The 12,474-nt window shown below is 42.0% G+C and overlaps 1 protein-coding gene across 1 annotated transcript in view; it reads left to right on the top strand.

Annotated features, from left to right (window-relative positions):
- Positions 1 to 11,726, top strand: part of GUCY1B1 (guanylate cyclase 1 soluble subunit beta 1) — a 95,519-nt gene extending 83,793 nt beyond the window's left edge. The window contains exons 13-14 of the mRNA XM_056562106.1: positions 4,931 to 5,057; positions 9,056 to 11,726. Of these exons, the coding sequence (XP_056418081.1) occupies positions 4,931 to 5,057; positions 9,056 to 9,061 (133 nt within the window). The 3' untranslated portion in view covers positions 9,062 to 11,726. The remainder of the gene's footprint in view (positions 1 to 4,930; positions 5,058 to 9,055) is intronic.
- The last annotated feature ends 748 nt before the right edge of the window (positions 11,727 to 12,474 follow it).

Here is a 12,474-nt window from a genome sequence, read left to right as displayed (position 1 = left end):
GTGCAGCCAATTTTATATTCTACCAAATGTTGTGTCTATGTCTTAGGTACTGTACATATAAATGCCTCTAAACATGAAGCATTGTTTCAAAGGGAGGATATCCGTGTATATACATAGGCTATAGTAAGGGGCCATTCAGGCTATGTTCATGCTCTAAAAGTAATCTGTATAAATTAGCTAATGGTAATTTTATGATAATAGGCGGTCATGTAAAGGTGTCTGTACAAGAATCTTACTGTCCAAGTGGAAATGACATCTTTGAATATGTGTAGAGATCAGGGAACAGCCCGTGTTCCTAACCAATGGTTGAGAATGTCCTCTCCATTTGCATCAATTCGCCGCTCTCAGTTTATTTCGTAATTCCCAATCTACAGATGTGCTTTGTGTCTGATTATGTCTGATTATTCTATCACTATACAAGGAGTCTTCGTATTGCTGAAAATACTGTTTCATATGCATGAGTCTATTTTCCTTCTCAGGAATGATGATTTATTACATCTGCTGTAGTTAATCATAATGAAAAAAAATCCTAAAAATAATTAAAAAGAAGAAATCTCCAGTTTTTCATATATACAGTACGTCAGAGCAAAGCAATGCAACAAGCACATGTTCAATAGCGAGTGTAATATCTCTAAGGGCTCTAAAGCAGACAAGCAGTGACATCTAGCACCTATCTAGATTAAAGGAAAGGAATGCACAATAAAAGCTTAATGGGGTACGATATCTTAAGTGCAGAAATCTCCCAATCAAAAGATTTACTTCTCATCTGCTGCAGCTGGAAAATATATTGGAACACAAGTAACTAGATACTAAGCTCGTCATGACTGATTTATGGGGTTCTTATGGCAGAGATGGAACTTTACCAGGCATGGAATGGAGAATTGCACAATTATTCACTAAAATAAACTTGTGTGTGGTAAAATGATGGGCACGATCGTTCATGGAAATGGCTGCTCACATGTGGTTTAAGAGCTGAGATTAAATATGAAATGACATGTTTACAGGGAATAGAAGAGAACGGTGAAGAACAGGGATGTTCACCTAATGGAAAGGTTTTCTGGGCATTTAAATTTAACTTTATAGTTTCATTTTTTTAACGTGGTCTGCATAAAAAAAGGAATACTGCCACCTTTCTATGTTAGATCAAACTGGGATCAGGGCTTCAGGATATTTTAACTGGTTCTATAATAATGTGTTCCCAGTATACTGCACTGATTTTGCATGGAATGTTCATCTATAGGATTTCATAACATTGCAGGTAGACAGGAGTGAATTGATGCAGCACAAGTAAAATTTGTTCCAAATTTCCCAAAAATGTGTTGATTTTGTGAATCTAAAACTTTTGAGACTCAGTTTGAATGAATTTCTCATAGTGGCAACAGCTACTCCAACCCTTCACCGCCGCACATCACCTGCCTTGTCCATCATGTTCTATACTGTACTGCTGCTGCTGGTGCCACTAATACTAACCCTACACAGCCACATATCACCTGCCTTGTCCATCATGTTCTATACTGTACTGCTGCTGCTGCCACTAATACTAACCCTACACAGCCACATATCACCTGCCTTGTCCATCATGTTCTATACTGTACTGCTGCTGCTGGTGCCACTAATACTAACCCTACACAGCCACATATCACCTGCCTTGTCCATCATGTTCTATACTGTACTGCTGCTGCTGCCACTAATACTAACCCTACACAGCCACATATCACCTGCCTTGTTCATCATGTTCTATACTGTACTGCTGCTGCTGCCACTAAAACTAACCCTACATAGCCACATATCACCTGCCTTGTCCAGCATGTTCTATACTGTACTGCTGCTGGTGCCACTAATACTAACCCTACACAGCCACATATCACCTGCCTTGTCCAGCATGTTCTATACTGTACTGCTGCTGCTGCCACTAAAACTAACCCTACACAGCCACATATAACCTGCCTTGTCCAGCATGTTCTATACTGTACTGCTGCTGCTGCCACTAATACTAACCCTACATAGCCACATATCACCTGCCTTGTCCATCATGTTCTATACTATACTGCTGCTGCTGCCACTAATACTAACCCTACACAGCCACATATCACCTGCCTTGTCCATCATGTTCTATACTGTACTGCTGCTGCTGCCACTAAAACTAACCCTACACAGCCACATATAACCTGCCTTGTCCATCATGTTCTATACTGTACTGCTGCTGCTGCCACTAATACTAACCCTACATAGCCACATATCACCTGCCTTGTCCATCATGTTCTATACTGTACTGCTGCTGCTGCCACTAATACAAACCCTACACAGCCACATATCACCTGCCTTGTCCATCATGTTCTATACTGTACTGCTGCTGCTGCCACTAATACTAACCCTACATAGCCACATATCACCTGCCTTGTCCAGCATGTTCTATACTGTACTGCTGCTGCTGCCACTAATACTAACCCTACACAGCCACATATCACCTGCCTTGTCCATCATGTTCTATACTGTAATGCTGCTGCTGCCACTAATACTAACCCTTCACCGCCGCACATCGCCTGCCTTGTCCATCATGTTCTATACTGTACTGCTGCTGCTGACACTAATACTAACCCTACACAGCCACATATCACCTGCCTTGTCCATCATGTTCTATACTGTACTGCTGCTGCTGCCACTAATACTAACCCTACATAGCCACATATCACCTGCCTTGTCCAGCATGTTCTATACTGTACTGCTGCTGCTGCCACTAAAACTAACCCTACACAGCCACATATCACCTGCCTTGTCCATCATGTTCTATACTGTACTGCTGCTGCTGCTGCCACTAAGACTAACCCTACACAGCCACATATCACCTGCCTTGTCCATCATGTTCTATACTGTACTGCTGCTGCTGCCACTAATACTAACCCTACATAGCCACATATCACCTGCCTTGTCCATCATGTTCTATACTGTACTGCTGCTGCCACTAATACTAACCCTACACAGCCACATATCACCTGCCTTGTCCATCATGTTCTATACTGTACTGCTGCTGCTGCCACTAATACTAACCCTACATAGCCACATATCACCTGCCTTGTCCAGCATGTTCTATACTGTACTGCTGCTGCTGCCACTAATACTAACCCTACACAGCCACATATCACCTGCCTTGTCCATCATGTTCTATACTGTAATGCTGCTGCTGCCACTAATACTAACCCTTCACCGCCGCACATCGCCTGCCTTGTCCATCATGTTCTATACTGTACTGCTGCTGCTGCCACTAATACTAACCCTACACAGCCACATATCACCTGCCTTGTCCATCATGTTCTATACTGTACTGCTGCTGCTGCCACTAATACTAACCCTACACAGCCACATATCACCTGCCTTGTCCATCATGTTCTATACTATACTGCTGCTGCTGCCACTACTACTAACCCTACACAGCCACATATCACCTGCCTTGTCCATCATGTTTGATCCTGAAAACAGCCCCTGGAAATTCCACCACTAGGGGTGGCCATACCGTCTGGGACACTAACCAGTTTTACAGTAGCATCATGCTTGTCCATGAGTCATAAACGAGAGATGACTCATGGACAAGGCTGCATGAGCAGACACACCAATCATCTCCCACCCCCACAAGAAGGGACACGCCCTCTTCCCCTGAGAGGATTTCTAACAATGTGAACCAATGAAAAGAGGGATTTTATAATAAATATAGAGGACAATGACATAAAAAATAGATGTACATGGTCAGGATTAGCATGTTAACTTTATTTTTTTGTGGGATCAGACAGGTACGCTAGATGTGGATCCCAGGGCTAGGGGTCACAATACCAGTCCTTCATGGCATAACTCATTCATATGTTATAAATGTCTAAGGTGGAAATACCTCTATAATTATAACATTCCCACAAACTTCCCAATCTAAATATGTTTGGCTTCATTAGTCTGTATGCCTCCTTTAGAGAATTTTCAGAATCAATGACCTATACTCTACTTGATCCAGACTAAGCATAACCTGGCCCCTAAACAGTAGAGGTCTATACACAACAAACCGTGATGCACTGTGTGTTCTGTCATTTTACATGGTTGTGAACAATATGTGCTACAGTAGCCATTCCTTGAGAACAGACCAGACGGACTAACCTTTGCTCTACAGGTGCAATGTGCTTGGATACCCAGGATCCATGATTAAAGAGGTTACCTTTTCTGCTTTCAGGCACTTAACTTCCACCTTGTGCAAATCTTAGAAGTATATTTGCTGAGATGTGGGGGGGAGGGGGGGGGGACAGGTACCATATTACAAGTATAACATTTAAACGAAACCATGCCTGCATGTGATGTCCAATTGCCGCATACTGCTGCAACATCCACTTTAACAATATAATATAGAATGAGGCCAATAGTACCCACCGTGTGACATGTTGTGTATTTTTTGGTACATGTGTTGAGAACCTAAGTGGTAGATATTATGAAGAATATTGGCAAAGATTAGTATTTATGACAAAATTATTTTCTTGCAAAGAAGATAAAACATTGTTACTACATGTAAAGGCTTATGTCATGCCATATATTTTGGAGCTTTCATAAAATAGTCATACACTGCATATACATTTGGAGTATTACACAGGTTTTCCAAGACTAAAAATTTGATGGGCCATCCGAAATCTTTTGATGATTGATTGGTCTCTGGCATCAATTAGTACAGTGATTGGTCTACATTATGCCACCATCCTTGTTTACATGGGTACAGTTCCTTGAGTGATCACATTTGGGACTGCAGCTCAGTTATATGCAAGTTATGGGCTGCCCCTTTTACTGTGATGAATTTGGTTGATGGACGATCGTTTATTAAACATTAAGACTATTGAGTTGTGGATGACCCATTTTAGGAAAGAGTGTTTCCTCATCTTATGCTGTCATTTGCATGATTTTTCAGATGTCTTATGAGTCCAGAAAATGCCGACCCGCAGTTTAATTTACAGCATAGAGGACCTGTGAGCATGAAGGGGAAGACCGAACCAATGCAAGTGTGGTTTTTGTCCAGAAAGACTGCAGAAACAGAGGTATGATTAATGTGGATGGAAGACTTCTCTTATCTAAACAGTTAACATTTTTTATGTTTGAATTAAATCTGGAGTTATAAATCATTGTTAGCGGAATGATTCATATGTCTAAATATTACTCTCTCACTATGCCCAACTATTCTGCTACATTGTTTGTACAATCAACATTTATTTTGACTGAGAGAACAATTCTGTAACACATTTCGTTAAAAGGAACTTGAGGTTCAGAAAAAGATTAACTATAAATCCCAGTATGAAATGTGTTGGTCTGTTTGCTGGGACGTAAAAACAGTACCCTCCATTGAAAATGATTATATAGGCTTACGTGCAGAAAATCTGCAGCATATAACGGTACCTGCAAAGTGTACTGTATACCTCTATATTATAATCATACATTACTAAATTAAAGGGGTATTCTGGGCAAAAAACATTTTATCCCCTATCCAAAGCATAGGGGATAAGATGTCTGATCGCGGGGGGGGGGGGGGGGGGGGGGGGGCGCTGCTGAGACCCCTTACAATCTCCATGCAGCACCCACATTATATGCGGCTGCTGAATCTCCAGTATCGGAAACCTCCTGACATCAGGCTACACCCCCTCCATTCATGTCTATGGGAGGGGGCGTGACGGCCGTCACGCCCCCTCCCATAGACATGCATGGAGGGGGCGTGGCATGAATGGCTAAATGACGCGTCACGACCCCCACTCAAAGCGGGAGCCGCCAAGCCCCCTCTATATAGCTCTATGGGAGAGCCGAAGATTGCCGAATGGCTCTCCCGTAGAGCTATATGAATAAGGGATACGTTTTTTTTTACGTTATACTTCTCCTTTAAGTTTTTTTAAATATTTTTTTTTTTATTTGTATAAAAAAAATATTAAAACTTGTATTTAAAACTGCTCAGGGTGGGAAGAAAGATAAAGGGACATGTACTCTGCCGCTGATTTAAGTCGTCATTGTTAATACTTCCTCTTCTCTGTCCTGACACATTGGAATTGCACATTTAGCATTTCACTAGTTGTTGCTTGCGTGTTACTAAAGATGCTATAATAAGCAACAGAAAAAGCTTTCTACTATACCACAAAACTATGTTCTATATGTATTTTAGGATGCTTTCACATAGAGTCATAATGCTGCAGATTTTCTGCTGTAAATTCGCAACTAATTGTAAAGAGTTGGTCGGTGCAGATTTAAAGCGAATTTCCTGCTATTGATTTTTTTGCGTTTATAAAAACTGTCGGGTTCACACAGGAGAAAAATTTAGGTCACATTTTATTTTACCTATGGACTTACACTTGTAAACGGTGAAAAAACATCTGCATAAAAATTTCAGCCTTTTTTTTTTGCCGATTACGGACAAAAAGCAGCGCATGTAATAGGTTGTCAATTTTTTCATTATGTGAAATAACTAATAGGAGCGCAGCCTACATTTCCTAAACTGTTCTATTAAGGTTGTTGATGGTTGTCATTGGTGATGGTTGCTATGGGCTTGATAAAGGCCAACTTCTAGCCGAAACGTTGCATGTGGGGAACCAATAAATCACAGCTCTTTCCATAAGTAACAGAGTCTTCCATCATTTGTTCTGTGGTCTTGGTAATTTTTTTGTATTTGGACACTGGAGTGGCCCTCCGGTTGACCACAAGCACGGTGGATTGTTCAAGTGCTGTCTTTTGCTTCTTTGTTTTTTTGGTTGCTATGAGCAACAGAGACTATTTTTTTCTTTTAAACAGTTTTTTTTTTAATAAATTTGTCTTAATGCATTAAAGTTCCACCATTGCAGATCTGCTGCAAAGTCAATAATAACACTTCTGCAGCGTGTAGACTGACATGTTGCGGACTTAAAGGGGTTATCCAGGAAAAAACTTTTTTATATATCAACTGGCTCCAGAAAGTTAAACAGATTTGTAAATTACTTCTATTAAAAAAATCTTAATCCTTTCAGTATTTATTAGCTTCTGAAGTTTAGGTTGTTCTTTTCTGTCCAAGTAATCTCTGATGACACGTGTCTCGGGAATCGCCCAGTTTAGAAGAGGTTTGCTATGGGAATCTGCTTCTAAACTGGGCGTTTCCCGAGACACGTGTCATCAGAGAGCACTTAGACAGAAAAGAACAACCTTAACTTCAGAAGCTCATAAGTACTGAAAGGATTAAGATTTTTAATAGAAGTAATTTACAAATCTGTTTACCTTTCTGGAACCAGTTGATATATAAAAAATTTTTTTTTCCTGGAATACCCCTTTAAATCTGCCCTTTAGGTCAATTTCTGTGAAAGTTCCATGCTAATTTTTTACAGCACTGGGATGGATATTTCTTAGAACTAATTATTTATTAAAACACTTATTTCTGATTGTTTTGTTCACAAATGAGTTGTCCACTCTATATAAAATCTGTTTTTGTCAGAAAGGTCCCCAGTAAAACTTTAACCATAGGCTGTCTACCTGCCAATAATCTCTGTGATTACCTGAAAGCTACAGGACAGCATGTAAATAAAAGTAACATTTTTCTACGGTGGAGTAACATAATACACTAAAATACGCTAAATAATATACCGTATATTCTCGAGTATAAGCCGACCCGAGCATAAGCCGTGACCCCTAATTTCAACCCAAAATCCCAGGAAAAGTTATTGACTCGAGTATAAGCCTAGGGTGGGAAATACATCATCCCCCCCTGTCATCATCCAGACCCGTCATTAACATCCTCATCATCATCACCGCCTGTCATCATCCAGACCCTCATCATCATCACCTGTCATCATCCCCTTGTCATCATCCCACACATCCCCCCTTCATCATCCCCTTGTCATCATCCCCACCCCCCTTCATCATCCCCTTGTCATCATCCCACACACCCCCCTTCATCATTCCACACCCCCCTTCATCATCCCACACACCCCCCCTTCATCATCCCACACACCCCCCCCCTTCATCATCCCCCCCCCCTTCATCATCCCCCCCCCCTTCATCATCCCACACCCCCCCCCCCTTCATCATCCTCTTCTCATCATCCGCCCTCAGTGGTCTTCAACCTGCGGACCTCCAGAGGTTTCAAAACTACAACTCCCAGCAATCCCGGGCAGCCATCGGCTGTCCGGGCTTGCTGGGAGTTGTAGTTTTGAAACCTCCGGAGGTACGCAGGTTGGAGACCACTGCGGCCTTCGACATCATCCAGCCCCCTTTCACCCCCCTTTAGTTCTGTACAGTACTCACCTCCGCTCGGCGCTGGTCCGGTCCTGCAGGGCTGTCCGGAGAGGAGGTGGTCCGGTGGGATAGTGGTTCCGGGCTGCTATCTTCACCGGGGGCGCCCCTTCTCCGCGCTTCCGGCCCGGAATAGAGGCGTTGCCTTGACAATGACGCAGAAGTACGTTGGCAATGAATGTAGCTCTGCGTCGTTGTCAAGGCAACGTGACTATTCTGAGGCCGGGCCCGAAGCGCTTAGAAGAGGCCTCCATGGTGAAGATAGCAGCCCGGAACCACTATCCCACTGGACCACCTCCTCTCCGGACAGTCCTGCAGCACCGGACCAGCGCCGAGCGGAGGTGAGTACTGTACAGAACTAAAGGGGGTGAGAGGGGGCTGGATGATGTCGAAGGCCGCAGTGGTCTTCAACCTGCGGACCTCCGGAGGTTTCAAAACTACAACTCCCAGCAAGCCCGGACAGCCGATGGCTGCCCGGGCTTGCTGGGAGTTGTAGTTTTGAAACCTCTGGAGGTCCGCAGGTTGAAGACCACTGCGGGTGGAGAGTTCACTCGAGTATAAGCCGAGGGGGGTGTTTTCAGCACGAAAAATCGTGCTGAAAAACTCGGCTTATACTCGAGTATATACGGTACATAAAAATAAGTGGGCCGTCCATGTAACACATGGACATGCTTTTTCTAGTTGCTCCTCAAAAGGTCCGAAGAACTAAGCTAAAGGTTATGTACGTAACAATATTTTAATGTGCTAAAACTGTATTTTATATGCATTGTATGATTTTATTATTTTTGCCCTTGTTTTTCAGGAGTAAGAAAGGCATTAACACTGAAAAACCAAATACAGGGAAAGTCAAGATGTGCCATCATGTGTTTTTCAATAAGCTGATTTAAGTTGTAGTAACTTTGTTGCTTGCCCTTTCATTTGTTGCATACAAGTATGTAAACTGTAGTTGTAAATGTTTACTGTGAATATTACTTTAGTGTATTTTGCCCTGGCGGCAAGCCTATAACCTGTAATCTATATGCCAAATTTGTAAAAACAAAAATATTTTCACTATTTTAAATAGTTAATAGTCTATATTAGCTTTTGTTTAGCGCCACTCTTATATGACGGCATATGCTTACGATTCACATGTGATATATGTACTGTGGATCAAGAAATGTTATAGTTTTGAGGCTAGTTAGAAACAACTGCACAGTATACTAATAAACCTGTTGTATCGGTACGCAGCTACATTAAAAAAAAAATTGTCTACAAAACCTTAAAGGGGTACTCCGGTGGAAATTATTATTTTTTTTTTTTTTTAAATCAACTGGTGCCAGAAAGTTAAACCGATTTTAAATTACTTCTATTAAAAAATCTTAATCCTTCCAGTACTTATTAGCTGCTGAATACCACAGAGGAAATTATTTTATTTTTGGAACACAGAGCTCTCTGCTGAATCACGAGCACAGTGCTCTCTGCTGACATCTCTGTCCATTTTAGGAACTGACCAGAGCAGCATATGTTTGCTATGGGGATTTTCTCCTACTCTGGACCGTTCTTAAAATGTACAAAGGTATCAGCAGAGAGCTCTGTGTTCCAAAAAGAAAAGAATTGCCATTGTAGTATTCAGCAGCTAATAAGTACTGGAAGGATTAAAGGGTAGCTCCCACCATCCATTTTTTTTCTTTCTGTCCCTGCCTATTGCCCATCTATCCCTAACCCCCTCCCTGCCTTTACATTTTTTTAACTATATTAAAATGGCTTTTTGTCTGCCTGGTAGTGTGCTCACAACCAGGCAGACTTCCCCAGCAGGCGTGACGTCACTGATGCCTGCTGGGGCCGACACTTCTACCCTTAGTTCATTATACAGGGTGCCTCCAGCTGTTTCACCACTACAACTCCCAGCTTGCCCTGACATCTACTGGCTGTCAGGGCATTCTGGGAGCTGTAGTGGTGAAACAGCTGGAGGCACCCTGTGGTGAAAACAATAACTTTGTTAGCGCAGCAGTGCTACTTCGCTCCCCAAACCCCCCCCCCCCAGCCTATAGTGCTGAGCAGCGGCGGCGCTCTCCCGAACCCCGCTCCCCCCCACCATGCCTATAGTGCAGAGAGTAGATTTACCCATCCGGAGGATCAGCGCAGCAATGAGTGCGTGCGCTGCCTCCGGACAGGGTAACGGGGGTGGGCAGGCGGGGCCGCGCTCGAGGCCAGTGGAGCTGGCCAATGCGCGCAGCCTCAGCTATCAGTGTGCTCGCTCTCGCCTGTTTGATTGACAGGTGGGAGCGAGCACTGCAGTGCCTGAATTTCGTCTCATTGCCAGGCTTAAATGAGTCGAAATTCAGTAGTGACGTCACTGCCGAATGCATTCGGCCACTAGGAGGGCGACCCCTAGTGGCCGAATTTAAAAGTGATTTTAAACTGGTTTAAAATCACTTTTTTTTTTCAATTAAAGTATATTAGAGATATGTTGCAGTACTTAAGTACTACAACATATCAATTTTTTTACTTCATGACAGTGCCCATTTAAGATTTTTTAATAGAAGTCATTTACAAATCTGTTTAACTTTCTGGCACCAGTTGATTTAAAAAAAAATAAAAAAGGTTTTCCACTGGAGTACACCTTTAATTTCCAAACAAAATCAAGCCAAAAATGGAAGATACAATAATTGAATGAATAACACACATAACAAGGGTACAGGATCGCGCATGTTTCTTCTAATCTGCAAAGTGTTGTCAGCATTTTTAGTAGTATCCATAACTGGCGCTCACCACATGTTATGTGAAATTTTTATATGTTAACTAGTATGGTACATACTTTATTATGAGTGGATGTGCTATACGTCAACCATGTAAATGATAGTATTGTATACGATTTGTATTTTAGGTATTAGTAGTAATTAACAGGGTATCTTTGTCCATTGACATAAAACCCAAAAATAAGTCTTTACTTTTGACACACAGAAGCAAATGCTTGTAAATACTAATAGAGAGGTCATATTTTTATCTTTGTGCCATATAATAGTGTATTTTAGGATCTCTTTAGATAGGTTAGTTGACATACAGAATGTATTGTGCTGGCTTATTTCATGATTTACTTAAAGGGATACTCCACTGCTCAGCGTTTGGAGCCGCTGGTTCCGGTGCCAGGGGAGCTTGTGACATCATAGCCCTGCCTCCTCATGAAGTCATGCCCCGCCCCCTCAATGCAAGTCTATTGGGGGGGGCGTGATGGCTGTCATGCCCCCTCCCATAGACTTGCATTGAGGGGGCAGGGCATTACTTCATGAGGGGGGGGGGTTATGACATCATGAGCTCCCGGTGCGGGCTTCAGCATTCGGAACAGTTTGTTCCAAACACTAAGCAGCGGAATACCCCTTTAATGTTGCAACCTTCCTAATATTTATCTGTATCTTTACATGTCACATATGTACAGTATAAATTGTCCAGGTACTGTAAAGACATCCATAATAAATTATTTTTTCATCACACTGTATACAGTATTTCATTGTGTCCCTGTAATGTTAAGATCTTTGGTTTCTAAATAGTAAAGAACAATGTGCAGATAGAATAAGTGCCAAAAAGTCAAATGTGCACAACACACTTTTTGGGTGTGAACTGGGATAGGGGGATGCATCTGTTCTTTGGGTAACAATTACTAAACATTTGTAGAACTGTTTAAAGGGGTTAACCAGGAAAAAACTTTTTTTTATATATATATCAACTGGCTCCAGAAAGTTAAACAGATTTGTAAATGACTTCTATTAAAAAATCTTAATCCTTTCAGTACTTATGAGCTTCTGAAGTTAAGGTTGTTCTTTTCTGTCTAAGTGCTCTCTGATGACACGTGTCTCAGGAACCGCCCAGTTTAGAAGAGATTCGCTATGGGGATTTGCTTCTAAACTGGGCGGTTCCCGAGACACGTGTCATCAGAGAGCACTTAGACAGAAAAGAGCAACCATAACTTCAGAAGCTCATAAGTACTAAAAGGATTAAGATTTTTTAATAGAAGTAATTTACAAATATGTTTAACTTTCTGGAGCCAGTTGATATATAAAAAAAAGTTTTTTCCTGGATAACCCTTTTAACCTCCCTGCATCATTGGGTGTTTATGTATGTCCAGTACGCAAACAGGCAAATGGAGTGTGTCCACAGGTAGTTAGAAGGTACTTTTTGAGTAAAATAAACCCCCTGCCCACCCCCCCCAGGATGCAATGTTGGTTTAATAATCACCCTACAAAT

Source organism: Hyla sarda, chromosome 1, assembly GCF_029499605.1.
Source record: "Hyla sarda isolate aHylSar1 chromosome 1, aHylSar1.hap1, whole genome shotgun sequence".
NCBI lineage: Eukaryota > Metazoa > Chordata > Amphibia > Anura > Hylidae > Hyla > Hyla sarda.
This window is presented reverse-complemented; position numbering and strand designations above follow the sequence as displayed.